Source organism: Cherax quadricarinatus, chromosome 15 (assembly GCF_038502225.1).
Source record: "Cherax quadricarinatus isolate ZL_2023a chromosome 15, ASM3850222v1, whole genome shotgun sequence".
Classification (NCBI taxonomy): Eukaryota; Metazoa; Arthropoda; class Malacostraca; order Decapoda; family Parastacidae; genus Cherax; species Cherax quadricarinatus.
Genome location: NC_091306.1, coordinates 11,200,064 through 11,218,315, shown reverse-complemented (window position 1 = coordinate 11,218,315; position 18,252 = coordinate 11,200,064). Strand labels below are relative to the sequence as shown.

Here is an 18,252-nt window from a genome sequence, read left to right as displayed (position 1 = left end):
GGAACTACCCAGGCATGAGGAACTTCCTTCAAGACATTCAGTGGGAGAGGGAACTGACAGGAAAACCAGTACAAGAAATGATGGACTATGTAGCAACAAAATGTAAGGAGGCAGAGGAGAGGTTTGTTCCCAAGGGAAACAGAAATAATGGGAAGAACAGAATGAGTCCTTGGTTCACCCAAAGGTGTAGGGAGGCAAAAACTAGGCATACTAGAGAATGGAAAAGGTACAGAAGACAGAGAACTCAGGAAAATAAAGAAATCAGCCGAAGAGCCAGAAACGAATATGCACAGATAAGAAGGGAGGTTCAGAGACAATATAAAAATGACATAGCATCAAAAGTAAAGACTGACCCGAAGCTGTTGTACAGCCACATCAGGAGGAAAACAACAGTCAAGGACCAGGTAATCAGACTGAGGAAGGGTGATAGGGAATTCACAAGAAACGACCGAGAGGTTTGTCAGGAGCTCAACACAAGATTTAAAGAGGTATTTACAGTGGAAACCAGTAGGACTCCAAGAAATCAGAACTGGGGGGCACACCAGCAAGTGCTCGATGAGGTACATATAACCAAGGAGGAGGTGAAGAAGCTGCTATGCGAACTTGACACCTCAAAGGCGGTGGGACCAGCCAACATCTTTCCATGGGTCCTTAAAGAGGGAGCAGAGATATTGTGTGAGCCATTAACAAAGATCTTCAACACATCATTTGAAACTGGGCAACTCCCTGAGGTATGGAAAATGGCAAATGTAGTCCCAATTTTTAAAAAGGGAGACAGACATGAGGCACTAAACTACAGACCTGTATCACTAACATGTATAGTATGCAAGGTCATGGAGAAGATCATCAGGAGGAGAGTGGTGGGGCACCTGGAAAGAAACAAGGGTATAATTGACAACCAGCACGGTTTCAGGGAAGGAAAATCCTGTGTCACAAACCTACTAGAGTTTTATGACAAGGTGACAGAAGTAAGACAAGAGAGAGAGGGGTGGATCGACTGCATATTTTTGGACTGCAAGAAGGCCTTCGACACAGTTCCTCACAAGAGGTTACTGCAAAAGCTAGAGGATCAGGCACACATAACAGGAAAGGCACTGCAATGGATCAGAGAATATCTGACAGGGAGGCAACAACGAGTCATGGTATGCGACGAGGTGTCAGAGTGGGCGCCTGTGACAAGCGGGGTTCCACAGGGGTCAGTCCTAGGACCTGTTCTGTTCTTGGTATATGTGAACGACATAACGGAAGGGATAGACTCAGAAGTGTCCTTGTTTGCAGATGATGCGAAGTTAATGAGAAGAATCAAATCGGACGAGGATCAGGCAGGACTACAAAGAGACCTGGACAGGCTACAAGCCTGGTCCAGCAACTGGCTCCTTGAATTTAACCCTGCCAAATGCAAAGTCATGAAGATTGGGGAAGGGCAAAGAAGACCGCAGACACAATATAGTTTAGATGGCCAAAGACTGCAAACCTCACTCAAGGAAAAAGATCTGGGGGTGAGTATAACACCGAGCATATCTCCTGAGGCACACATCAATCAGATAACTGCTGCAGCATACGGGCGCCTGGCAAACCTACGGATAGCGTTCCGATACCTCAGTAAGGATTCGTTTAAGACTCTGTATACCATCTACGTCAGGCCCATACTGGAGTATGCAGCACCAGTTTGGAATCCACACCTAGTCAAGCACGTCAAGAAATTAGAGAAAGTGCAAAGGTTTTCAACAAGACTAGTCCCAGAGCTACGGGGATTGTCCTACGAAGAAAGGTTGAGGGAAATCGGCCTGACGACACTGGAGGACAGGAGGGTCAGGGGAGACATGATAACGACATATAAAATACTGCGCGGAATAGACAAGGTGGACAAAGACGGGATGTTCCAGAGAAGGGACACAGACACAAGAGGTCACAATTGGAAGTTGAAGACTCAGATGAATCAAAGGGATGTTAGGAAGTATTTCTTCAGTCATAGAGTAGTCAGGCTATGGAATAGCCTAGAAAGGGATGTAGTGGAGGCAGGAACCATACATAGTTTTAAGGCGAGGTATGATAGAGCTCATGGGGCAGGGAGAGAGAGGACCTAGTAGCAATCAGTGAAGAGGCGGGGCCAGGAGCTGTGACTCGACCCCTGCAACCACAAATAGGTGAGTACACACACACACACACACACACACACACACACGCATATACAACAGGCCTAGTCTCTAATCGACATGTGCCTAGGACAAAATGGTAACACACACACATTTTTCTCTGTGAATGTGTTATAATACTTGTAGTTATAATAATTATAGTAGTGGTAGTTGTAATAATTATATATAGCAGTATTACTATTATATAATCATGATTCATATTATTCACTTTACTTACTGAGATTGAGTTATCAGGCTGGTTGAGAATTTTAATAAAGGCTTGGAGCCAGCTCGTACAGCCTTCTTACCAGCAGTTAACCTTAACTACGTTGTGCTTTAACGACCCACTTGGTCCTTGTGTCGTAATGACCATTGTGGGTTAACAACCTCAGGCTGGTATAAGAGCCTCACTAAAAATACACTTTTGCTGCTTTTACACATATAAGTTGATTTTCAAGTTTTAAATATATATATATATATATATATATATATATATATATATATATATATATATATATATATATATATATATATATATATATATATATATATATATATATATTGGGAATCAGATTGAAGGAAGAGAGTATGGAAGAGGTGAATGTGAATATTCAGATATTTAGGAGTGGACGTGTCAGCAGATGAGTCTATGAAGGATGAGGTGAATCATAGAACTGATGAGGAGAAAAAGGTGAGCGGTGCACTGAGGAGTCTGTGGAAACAAAAAGGGGAATGTATGAAAGTAGAGTAATACCAACGCTCTTATATGGGTGTGAAACATGGGTGATGAGTGTTGCAACGAGTAGAAGGCTGGAGACAGTGGAGATGTCATGTCTGAAGGCAATGTGTGGTGTGAATATAATGCAGGGACTCCGTAGTTTGGAAATAAGGAGGACGTGCGGGATTACCAAAACTATTATCCAGAGGGCTGAGGTGGGGTTGAGGTGGTTCGGACATGTAGAGAGGGTGGAACAAAATAGAATGGCTTTGAGAGTGTATAAATCTGTAATCGAGGGAAAGCGGGGTAGGGGTCAGCCTAGGAAATGTTGGAGGGAAGGGGTAAAGGAGGTTTTGTGTGCGACGGGCTTGGACTTCAGCAGCACGTGTGAGCGTGTTAGATAGGAGCGAATGGAGACAAGTGGTTTTTAGGACTTGACGTGCTGTTGGAGTGTGAGCAAAGTAACATTTATGAAGGGATTCAGGGAAACCGGCAGGCCAGGCTTGAGTCCTGGAGATGGGAAGTACAGTGTCTGCACTCTGAAGGAGGGGTGTTAATGTTGCAGTTTTATAACTGTAGTGTAAGTGCGCCTCTGGCAAGATAGTGACGGAGTGAATGATGGTGAAAGTTTTTCTTTTTCGGGCCACCCTGCCTTGGTGGGCCACCCTGCCTTGGTGGGCCACCCTGCCTTGGTGGGCCACCCTGCCTTGGTGGGCCACCCTGCCTTGGTGGGAAACGGCCGATGTGTTAATAAAAATAAAAATGTATATACGTGGATAAAAAATTGGAGTACAAGCAAATGAAATGTGTACAAACTGTGTGTGTGTGTGTGTGTATGTGTGTGTGTGTGTGTGTGTGTGTGTGTGTGTGTGTGTGTGTGTGTGTGTGTGTGTGTGTGTGTGTGTGTGTGTGTGTGTGTGTGTGTATGTGTGTGTGTGTGTACAGAGGTGGTGCCATACTAACACGTGTACGGTGTTGACAGCGGCGTACGAGCACGTGGTGGCCAGGATGGGTGAACTCAACGGCACCGCCCACGCCCACCACACTGACCTGCTCTTCCTCAAGGGACTCATGGACTCGCCTATCATGAAGTCCCTCGTCAAGGTCAGTCACTTACCCCTTGTATCTCCTCTCATTAAGGTAAGACAACCATTTGTTTCTCATCGTTGAGGTAAGACACTTGTCTTCCCTCATTAAGGTAATACCTGTATTCTTATATTACTGTATTAAACTTGAGGTAAAATCAGCTGGTTCTCTACACGCTGGGAAATTATAATTCATTACGTATCTGTAAAATAGGTACCAAGAGATAAGAAATGTGTGAAGTGTTTTGTTTGAGGTGTGTGTGTGTGTGTGTGTGTGTGTGTGTGTGAGAGAGCAGCTGGTGTTGGGTGTGACACAAGTGCTGGACCCTGGCGGCGACACATACCTGTGTGCCACACACGCAGCTTGCTGGATCACTGGGTCAAGAGAGACGTCTGGCACTCTAGCTGAACAGCGAGAGCATAACTCTGGACATCAGTGCCAGGTATGACGCAGGTAAGTCGTGATACGTGGCAGGTCAAGATTTGGAAGCTGATGGTAATAATCAGTCACGTTCGCTTTCTCACCTCTACATTTTGCCCAGCCTTGGACCTGACCTGGCTTACCTGTAGTCGCTTCCGGAGATCACCTATTATTCCTGCGGCCGGGTCCCCAGACCAGGCCTCCTGGTTCCTGGTCTAATTGATCAAGCTGTTGGTGCCCACCTCCCGCCGTCCAACGAATGCACCACAGGCCGGCTGATCGCGAACTGATATGAGGAATTTGTCGTCGTCCCTCTTGAAGACATCTAGAGATTTATTGGTAATCTCCCTCATACATGAAAGGTGTTGAAGAGCCAGGGTCCCTTTATTTTCGTTTCTGAATCGAACAGTGTGTAACTTGCCTCAATGGCTGTGTCGTAGTGCGACGACATCAGTCCGTAACTCTCATATGGAGGAGGTATTTTGTTCGCCAGGAACAATATATGGTGAAGCGGGTGTTTGAGATGACTGGCTGTTTGTCTAGCAACCCCTGGAGCAACCCTACGAGGGATGTACCCAACGAGGCTTACTAACATGTCACCTCTTATCCAGGAGGATTCAACAGCAAAGGATAATTCAAGAAAGTTAGGTAGTGGGGCATATTTCAGATAAGGTCCTTAGATAAAGTTCTAAGATGCTGATAGTCGAACAAGAGCAGTAGGTATTATGACTAGCGTCGTCCTGGATTGAACCCGGCTTCTTTTCGTTGTGAGTCAAACAGCCTGCCACTGAGCTACGAGGTATAGTATAGAAATGTGTCAGGTGTAAGGTGGTGTGTAGCAGTTTACAAGCATCACCAGCAGTGTCAGTGCTCAGTCATTTCTGTTGTGCTTGTGCTTGTGCTGGTTTTTGTTGTGTAGTTGTTGAATAGTTGTTATGGTTGTTGTTGTATAGTTCTTGTAGTTGTTACTGTGGAGGAGAAATGGGAGGTAATCATGAGTAATCTAAAGAGAAGAGCAGATGTAATTCCTCGGATCATAAGTCCTTTTCCAGGTGTAGAGGAGACAACAGTCCAGTAAAACCTTGGTAACAGTTATTGAAACTCCTATAAAACTGTGGAAAAAGACATTATGTACAGTTCAGGACAGTTATTGCAGAAAACATATTGCCACGAGTGACTTCTGATGCCATTAATATGACTCACGAAATCGTAATGACACGATTGCAAACAAACCATACCCTGGCCGGGATTGAACCCGCGGTCAGAGAGTCTCAAAACTCCAGCCCGTCGTGTTAGCCACTAGACCAGCTAGCCTCAATAAGATTCGTCCAACTAGGTATATTTCTACACAAAATTTATGTTATGTACACTAAGCTTGCATAAAACTTACTTCTTGTACTTACTTTCTTAATAGGTAGTCAGTCTTATTTACAGAAAAGTTGAGATTAATTATAACATGCGTGGGTCAGAGTTTGCTAGTTTTAGCAACAGGAAAAATTGAAATACTGCTCTTCATGCGATAATTTCTGAGTATCGTGTTTGATTGATTAGCTTCAACTCTTCCAAGCTGACACCCCTCAAGGAAGGTTCCTTGATGTTGGTGAGGGGCTCTTGATTTAGGGAATTGGATCTGTGCTCCAGTTCCCCGAATTAAGCCTGAATGCCTTCCACGTCCCCCCCCCCCCAGGCGCTGTATAATCCTCCGGGTTTAGCGCTTCCCCCTTGATTATAATAATAATAATAATAATCTTCCAAGCTGACAGCTTAATGCAACTTCTGAGCGGCTTCAATTTTAATGGGCTCGTGTATTTGGATATTGGTTATTCTGGTCTCTTTGAAAGGTTTGAATTAGAGTTGCTCTGTAAAATATCACAATTTGCCATTTTTACCGAAGAAATTTAGATATTAGTTTTCGTATGATGACTTGTGAATGCTTCTTCTGATTCCCTTAAGGTCTTCAACGCTAATATTTAAGCGCATTAGTAACTTATGCCGCACTCTTCACTATTCCAGTCGCATGCATTGAGGCACACGGGACTGGGGTTATTAGAATACGGGGACACCTTTCTCGGATCGCTCAACTACCGAAATACAACTAGTTATTATTATATTTATGGGTAGCGCTAAACACATAAGGGTCATATAGCGCCTGGGGAAGGGGGATAAGAGGCATTGAGGTTCGAACCAAAGGGAAGAGCAAGTCTAGTTCTTTGGATGAGGAGTTTCCTCGCCAGCATCAAGGAACCTCCGTCCAGGTGCGCCAGGACAAAGACAGCAGCAGTGATAACCTTGAGTGATTCACACACTAACCAGAGATGGGTTGGTAGTTATTTGTGGTAAGGCAGTTACTTAGACCTGTAGTTAGTCCCCAAGTAACTCCTGACACCGCAACACTTCCCAATACCACCACAACACTTCACAACACCACCACCATACACAACACTTCACAACACCACCACCACAACGCTTCACAACACCACCACAACATTTCACAACACCATCACAACACTTCACACCACCACAACACATCACACCACCACAACACTTCACAACACCACAACACTTCACAACAACACCACAACACTTCACAACAACACCACAACACTTCACAACACCACTAAAACACATCACACCACCACAACACTTCACAACAACACCACAACACTTCACAACACCACCACAACACATCACACCACCACAACACTTCACAACAACACCACAACACTTCACAACACCACCACAACACATCCACCACAACACTTCACAACATCACCAAAACACTTCACAACGCCACCAACAAACACTTCACAACACCACCACAACACCAGAACACTTCACAACACCACCACAACACCAGAACACTTCACAACACCAGAACACTTCACAACACCAGAACACTTCACAACACCACAACACTTCACAACACCACCACAACACATCACACCACCACAACACTTCACAACACCACCAAAACACTTCACAACGCCACCAACAAACACTTCACAACACCACCACAACACCAGAACATTTCACAACACCAGAACACTTCACAACACCACAACACTTCACAACACCACAACACTTCACAACACCACCACAACACCAGAACACTTCACAACACCACAACAATTCACAACACCACAACACTTCACAACACCACAACACTTCACAACACCAGAACACTTCACAACACCAGAACACTTCACAACACCAGAACACTTCACAACACCACCACAACACCACCACAACACCAGAACACTTCACAACACCACAACACTTCACAACACCACAACACTTCACAACACCAGAACACTTCACAACACCACAACACTTCACAACACCACTACAACACTTCACAACACCAGAACACTTCACAACACCACAACACTTCACAACACCACCACAACACTTCACAACACCACAACACTTCACAACACCACCACAACACTTTACAACACCAGAACACTTCACAACACCACAACACTTCACAACACCACCACAACACTTCACAACACCACAACACTTCACAACACCACCACAACACTTCACAACACCAGAACACTTCACAACACCAGAACACTTCACAACACCACAACACTTCACAACACCACAACACTTCACAACACCACCACAACACTTCACAACACCAGAACACTTCACAACACCACCACAACACTTCACAACACCACAACACTTCACAACACCACAACACTTCACAACACCACCACAACACTTCACAACACCACCACAACACTTCACAACACCAGAACACTTCACAACACCAGAACACTTTACACCACAACACTTCACAACACCACAACACTTCACAACACCAGAACACTTCACAACACCACAACACTTCACAACACCACAACACTTCACAACACCACAACACTTCACAACACCACCACAACACTTCACAACACCAGCACACTTCACAACACCACAACACTTCACAACACCAGAACACTTCACAACACCACAGCACTTCACAACACCAGAACACTTCACAACACCACAACACTTCAAAACACCACCACAACACTTCACAACACCAGAACACTTCACAACACCACAACACTTCACAACACCACCACAACACTTCACAACACCACCACAACACTTCACAACACCAGAACACTTCACAACACAACACTTCACAACACCACAACACTTCACAACACCACAACATTTCACAACACCACAACACTTCACAACACCACCACAACACTTCACAACACCACCACAACACTTCACAACACCAGAACACTTCACAACACAACACTTCACAACACCACAACACTTCACAACACCACAACATTTCACAACACCACAACACTTCACAACAACACCACAACACTTCACAACACCACCACACACAACACTTCACAACACCACCATACACAACACTTCACAGCACCACCACCATACACAACACTTCACAACAATTCACAACACCACCACACACAACACTTCACAACACTTCACAACACCACCACACACAACACTTCACAACACCACCACACACAACACTTCACAACACCACCACACACAACACTTCACAACACCACCACCATACACAACACTTCACAACACCACCACCACACACAACACTTCACAACACCATCACAACACTTCACAACACCAACACACACAACACTTCACAACACCACCACCACACACAACACTTCACAACACCACCACCACACACAACACTTCACAACACCATCACAACACTTCACAACACCAACACACACAACACTTCACAACACCACCACCACACACAACACTTCACAACACCACCACCATACACAACACTTCACAACAACACCACCATACACAACACTTCACAACAACACCACCACACACAACACTTCACAACACCACCACCACACACTACACTTCACAACACCACCACCACACACAACACTTCACAACAACACCACCATACACAACACTTCACAACACCACCATACACAACACTTCACAACACCACCACCACACACAACACTTCACAACACCACCAACACACACAACACTTCTCAACACCACCACCATACACAGCACTTCACAACACCACCACCACACACAACACTTCACAACACCACCAACACACACAACACTTCACAACATCACCACCATACACAACACTTCACAACACCACCACCACACACAACACTTCACAACACCACCACCACGCACAACACTTCACAACAACACCACCATACACAACACTTCACAACACTTCACAACACCACCACCATACACAACACTTCACAACAACACCACCATACACAACACTTTCCAACACTTCACAACACCACCACCATACACAACACTTCACAACAACAACACCACACACAACACTTCACAACACCACCACCACACACAACACTTCACAACACCACCACCACACAACACTTCACAACACCACCACCACACACAACACTTCACAACACCACTACCATACACAACACTTCACAACACCACCACCATACACAACACTTCACAACACCACCACCATACACAGCACTTCACAACACCACCACCATACACAACACTTCACAACATCACCACCATACACAACACTTCACAACACCACCACCATACACAACACTTCACAACACCACCACCATACACAACACTTCACAACACCACCACCATACACAACACTTCACAACACCACCACCATACACAACACTTCACAACACCACCACCATACACAACACTTCACAACACCACCACCACACACAACACTTCACAACACCACCACCATACGCAACACTTCACAACACTTCACAAACACCAGCACCACACACAACACTTCACAACACCACCACCATACTCAACACTTCACAACACTTCGCAACACTTCACAACACCACCACACTCAACACTTCACAACACCACCACCACACACAACACTTCACAACACCACCACCATACACAACACTTCACAACAACACCATACACAACACTTCACAACACCACCACCATACGCAACACTTCACAACAACACCACCATACGCAACACTTCACAACACCATACACAACACTTCACAACAACACCACCACACACAACACTTCACAACACCACCACCACACACTACACTTCACAACACCACCACCACACACAACACTTCACAACACCACCACCACACACAACACTTCACAACACCACCACCACACACAACACTTCACAACAGCACCACCATACACAACACTTCACAACACCACCACCACACACAACACTTCACAACACCACACACAACACTTCACAACACCAACACACACAACACTTCACAACACCACCACCATACACAACACTTCACAACACCACCACCATATACAACACTTCACAACACCACCATACACAACACTTCACAACACCACCACCACACACAACACTTCAGAACACCACCACCACACACAACACTTCACAACACCACCACCACACACAACACTTCACAACACCACCACCATACACAACACTTCACAACACCACCACCATACACAACACTTCACAACACCACCACCATACACAACACTTCACAACACCACCACCACACACAACACTTCACAACACCACCACCACACACAACACTTCGCAACACCACCACCATACACAACACTTCACAACAACACCATACACAACACTTCACAACACCACCACCACACACAACACTAGACAACACCACCACCACACCCAACACTTCACAAGACCACCAACATACACAACACTTCACAAGACCACCACCACACACAACACTTCACAACACCACCACCACACACAACACTTCACAACAACACCACCATACACAACCCTTCACAACACCACCACCACACACAACACTTCACAACACCACCACACACAACACTTCACAACACCAACACACACAACACCAACACACACAACACTTCACAACACCACCACCATACACGACACTTCACAACAGCACCACCACACACTTCACAACACCACCACCATACACAACACTTCACAACACCACCACCACACACAACACTTCACAACACCACCACCACACACAACACTTCACAACACCACCACCACACACAACACTTCACAACACCACCACCATACACAACACTTCACAACACCACCACCACACACAACGCTTCACAACACCACCACCATACACAACACTTCACAACACCACCACCATACACAACACTTCACAACACCACCACCATACACAACACTTCACAACACCACCACCACACACAACACTAGACAACACCACCACCACACCCAACACTTCACAACACCACAAACATACACAACACTTCACAACACCACCACCACACACAACACTTCACAACACCACCACCACACACAACACTTCACAACAACACCACCATACACAACACTTCACAACACCACCACCACACACAACACTTCACAACACCACCACACACAACACTTCACAACACCAACACACACAACACCAACACACACAACACTTCACAACAACACCATACACGACACTTCACAACAGCACCACCACACACTTCACAACACCACCACCATACACAACACTTCACAACACCACCACCACACACAACACTTCACAACACCACCACCACACACAACACTTCACAACACCACCATCACACACAACACTTCACAACACCACCACCATACACAACACTTCACAACACCACCACCACACACAACGCTTCACAACACCACCACCACACACAACACTTCACAACACCACCACCACACACAACACTTCACAACACCAACATACACAACACTTCACAACACCACCACCACACACAACACTTCACAACACCACCACCACACACAACACTTCACAACAACACCACCATACACAACACTTCACAACACCACCACCACACACAACACTTCACAACACCACCACACACAACACTTCACAACACCAACACACACAACACCAACACACACAACACTTCACAACACCACCACCATACACGACACTTCACAACAGCACCACCACACACTTCACAACACCACCACCATACACAACACTTCACAACACCACCACCACACACAACACTTCACAACACCACCACCATACACAACACTTCACAACACCACCACCATACACAACACTTCACAACACCACCACCACACACAACACTTCACAACACCACCACCACACACAACACTTCACAACACCAACATACACAACACTTCAGAATACTTCACAACACCACCACTATAAACAACACTTCACAACACCACCACCATACACAACACTTCACAACACCACCACCACACACAACACTTCACAACACCACCACCACACACAACACTCCACAACACTTCACAACACCACCACTATAAACAACACTTCACAACAACACCACCATACACAACACCACACCACCATACACAACACTTCACAACACCACCACCACACACAACACTTCACAACACCACCACCATACACAACACTTCACAACACCACCAACACGCACAACACTTCACAACACCACCACCATACACAACACTTCACAACACTAACACGCACAACACTTCACAACACCACCACCATACACAACACTTCACAACACCACCAACACACACAACACTTCACAACACCACCACCATACACAACACTTCACAACACCACCACACACAACACTTCACAACACCACCACCATACACAACACTTCACAACACCACCAACACACACAACACTTCACAACACCACCACCATACACAACACTTCACAACACCACCACCATACACAACACTTCACAACACCACCAACACACACAACACTTCACAACACCACCATACACAACACTTCACAACACCACCACCATACACAACACTTCACAACACCACCACCATACACAACACTTCACAACACCACCACCATACACAACATTTCACAACACCACCACCACACACAACACTAGACAACACCACCACCACACCCAACACTTCACAACACCACCACCACACACAACACTTCACAACACCACCACCACACACAACACTTCACAACACCACCACCACACACAACACTTCACAACACCACCACCACACACAACACTTCACAACACCACCACCATACACAACACTTCACAACACCACCACCACACACAACGCTTCACAACACCACCACCACACACAACACTTCACAACACCACCACCACACACAACACTTCACAACACCACCACCATACACAACACTTCACAACACCACCACCATACGCAACACTTCACAACACCACCACCACACACAACACTTCACAACACCACCACCACACACAACACTTCACAACACCAACATACACAACACTTCACAACACTTCACAACACCACCACCATAAACAACACTTCACAACACCACCACCCCATACAACACTTGACAACAACACCACCATACACAACACCACACCACCATACACAACACTTCACAACACCACCACCACACACAACACTTCACAACACCACCACCATACACAACACTTCACAACACCACCAACACGCACAACACTTCACAACACCACCACCATACACAACACTTCACAACACCAACACGCACAACACTTCACAACACCACCACCATACACAACACTTCACAACACCACCAACACACACAACACTTCACAACACCACCACCATACACAACACTTCACAACACCACCACACACAACACTTCACAACACCACCACCATGCACAACACTTCACAGCACCACCAACACACACAACACTTCACAACACCACCACCATACACAACACTTCACAACACCACCACCATACACAACACTTCACAACACCACCAACACACACAACACTTCACAACACCACCATACACAACACTTCACAACACCACCACCATACACAACACTTCACAACACCACCACCATACACAACACTTCACAACACCACCACCATACACAACATTTCACAACACCACCACCATACACAACATTTCACAACACCACCACCACACACAACACTTCACAACACCACCACCATACACAACACTTCACAACACCACCAACACGCACAACACTTCACAACACCACCACCATACACAACACTTCACAACACCACCAACACGCACAACACTTCACAACAACACCACCACACACAACACTTCACAACACCACCAACACACACAACACTTCACAACACCACCACCACCACACACAACACTTCACAACACTTCACAACACCACCACCATACACAACACTTCACAACACCACCAACACATACATCAACACCTTGAGCCAGACTTGGTTCTTCCCTTACCTTAACATTACGATGTCATCCCTGGCAACAGTTGTTGATCGTAATAAAATGACAGAGTTTAAGTATGAGCAATGTCCTGGCTGCTCACATTTTACACCGAGGATCATGATGTAGGAGCATTAACTCATGCTTATATAATAAAGCCTTCTTCAGTGAACCATTTATTAATAAGAAAGTGACGGGAATCAGACCACCATTTCTTGTTTTAATTATGAACCTGATGAGTTGATAAACGTTTCGCCTGCTCAGTAGGCTTCTTCAGTCGAATATAGAGGAGACTTCAATACTGGATACAGCAGAGGCAGTGAAGAGATAAATTTAAGGTGATCAGTCCCTCAGCCTTGAAGAAGCAATTTTGAAGTGGTCATTTCCTTAGTAGTGGTAAGTGTTGAGTTCCGTAGCCTCGACTGAGGAACTGACCACCTGGTAATTACTTGGTTAAGTATGATCACATATTTATATCTCCACTGCTTCTGTTATCTCCGGTATTTTCAGTCACCTCTGTATACGACTGTATAAAGGCTGCTGAGCAGCTCAATTTTTAGACAATACAGGTAACCAACTGCTGTGCTTTTCTCTTACTCAGTACACAAATAACCCGTACATAGGAGAGAGAAGCTTACGACAACGTTTCGGTCCGACTTTGGACCATTTACAAAGTCACGACTTTGTAAATGGTCGTAAGCTCCTCTCTCCTGTGTGCGGGTTATTTGTGTATTGTTACAGTCACGGTGTCCTGCCTTTTTTGTTATATATCTTACTGGGTAACTTGTCGCTACTATGTGCCATTAATATAATGATTTCTTACGTACTTATTTAAGCATATTTCTTAATATACGTTATTTAGGTTAGGTTAGATTATTGTGTCTTAACAAAAGTTAATAATTTATAACATATAATAACGCAAATAAATTCTCCATGGAGAAGCTAGTAATCCCTTCTATGAATTACTAAATTTAAAAAGAAAAGAAGATAAATGAAATACATGAAAGCCAGAACAACTTTTTCGAATCTTGAAGAGAAACACAAAGACGCGCCGAGGAGACTGAAATATAGTACTGTCAAATTATTATATATACATTTTAATGTCAACGTCGCTTTACCGACGGTCTTCAGTCACACTGAAAAACCCGACGTTGTTCAGGAGGACCCCTCAAGGAAGGTTCCTTGATGTTGGTGAGGGGCTCTTGATTTAGGAAATTTGATCTGTGCTCCAGTTCCCCGAATTAAGCCTGAATGCCTTCAACATTCCCCCCCCCCCCAGGCGCTGTATAATCCTCCGGGTTTAGCGCTTCCCCCTTGATTATAATAATAATAAATGTTCAGGAGAATCGTCTGGAATAATCCACACTGAGTTACTCCTTCATGAAATACAAATAGAATCAGGCAGTAAAAAGCTTTTCGACAGTGGAGATAAATGGTACAAAATACCGACACGATGGAAAAATAAACACAAATGTAGTATAATGCGATTCTTTATTGACTACGTTTCGCCCACACAGTGGGCTTTATTAGGTAAATCTGTTTTGTGATTTGATAAAGCCCGCTGTCTGTACATTATAATACATTTGTGTTTATTTTCCAGCTTTTTAACAATTACTTTTCTACCTAACAGCAGAAACAATAATTTTGAAATTATTTTTAGAGGCTAAGGGACTGATTACTTCAATCTCCTCCTCTCCTTATACCTTCCTGCTTTGTATTGGACTGATGAAGCCACTGTGTGGCGAAACGTTTCTTCAGTAAAGATTCCCATATGTTGCATAAGTGTGTCAAGTCTTCAAAGTTAAAGGATAACCTTAGGACTGTTATTGTTTATACTTCTTGATATTAAGGCAAGAATTCTGTTAGCTTTATTGTGAATGCTTATGTACCTTTGTCTTGGCATTAAATTTTTGCTACCCATAATTCCTAAATCTTTTTCGCATTCAGTGTCACGAAGCAGTGAGATACTAGAGTATATATTGCAGATACCTCTTATTCACTGCTGGGAAATGTGTTGTGAAATTCACGTATTGAAATAATACTTTTTATTTGATGATTTCGAAATTCTAGATAATAATAATAATAATAATAATAATAATTATTATTATTATTATTATTATTATTATTATTATTATTATTATTATTATTATTATTATTATTAGTAGTAGTAGTAGTAGTAGTAGTAGTAGTAGCTGTTGTGGTCACTAGTAGTAGTAAAAGTAGTGATGATGGTAGTGGCAGTAGCAGTGGGACACTTGACGAACGTTGATGGGTCGTGGGTTATGTATTATGGGTCGTTGGCCAAAGGTCATGAATCATTGGTTATGTACCATGGGTCGTGTCATGGGCTATGTTTCACGGGTCATTGGTCGTGGGTTATATCATGGGTCATGTGTCGTGGATCATATTTCGTGGGTCATTTTTATTATTATTATTATTAGTAGTAGTAGTAGTAATAGTAGTAGTATTATTAATACTAATTATATTAACATCATCATCATCATCATCGATGTACGTGTTGTTTATTTAGAGGTTTATTTCTTCTCTGGATGAAGGTGAGAGCCATGATCTCTTGCCTGCAGCATGGGAGACTATCTCTTGCCAGACCACTATCCCTCACTTTCTCCCGAAGAACCTTTGTAAACCACAGTCAAGTTTTCGCCTTGAAGGCAAGCACGAGGCCTCAGGTTATACTGATGTCTTAGTCACACAGCACTGTCTTCCACAGTGTTGATGGCTCTGTTCACTTACCCGCTGGTGTACTTGGTAATACCTTGTTGTTATACAGCGTGATGGCTCCCACATAGAAATTGGAGCACGCATCAACCACTGGGTTTCTACCCCTTGAGGCATCATCCTTCTTATAAATAAATAGTAAAAAAAATATTTCTTATGTGCCATATAAAGAAGTTACAGCAGTTATATATTCCAATTAACTGTATTTAGACAGTGATCTTAGTATAATACAAATATAATGTGATACCATTTAGGTTCAGATGAAACATTCTTGATGAATATACGTGATTATCACTATTCAACGAAATTGGCAAAGCGAGACATAGGCCGCCCAATAACAGCGTGAATCTTGCCTGTAGGACACCACACTAGTGGTGATAAGTTGTTGCCGGTCAGAAGAGTTATTCTTCCTTCATGTCACGGATCCCTACGATTCTGAAGTTGGAGGAAGAAAAATATATTGCTGTAATTACCTGAAGGTTCATCTTCGGGGACACCGAAGAATTCAAAATTATTGTGACTGAAGTCATGACTCACGAAATCGTAATAACACAATTGCAAACAAATCACGGTACGTGTGAGGATTAAACTTGCGGCAAGTGAGTCGTAAATCTCCAGACCAGCGCGTCAGCCAGCTAGCCTAGTGGGTTATGCGCTGGCCTGAAGTTTTACGATTCACTTGCCTCAAGTTCAGTCCTCACACGCACCGTGGTTTGTTTGTAGTCGTGTCATTACCGTGGTTTAACTGAAGTAATGTCTGTGTTACCAACTCATTACCATTGTAATCAGATCATTACCAACTCATTACCATTGTAAGTAGCTCATTATCATTGTAACTTGGTTAGCTATCATTGTGTGAGTGCCCAGCACCTGGACCCATTGCGTGCCTCT

General features: G+C 44.2%; 1 protein-coding gene across 4 annotated transcripts in view; it reads left to right on the top strand.

Moving 5' to 3' along the window:
* Positions 1-18,252, top strand: part of vari (MAGUK p55 subfamily member vari) — a 344,145-nt gene that overhangs the window by 128,189 nt on the left and 197,704 nt on the right. For all 4 annotated transcript variants that reach the window (XM_070085146.1, XM_070085147.1, XM_070085149.1 and 1 more), the window contains one exon: positions 3,836-3,957. In XM_070085146.1, the coding sequence (XP_069941247.1) occupies positions 3,836-3,957 (122 nt within the window). The remainder of the gene's footprint in view (positions 1-3,835; positions 3,958-18,252) is intronic.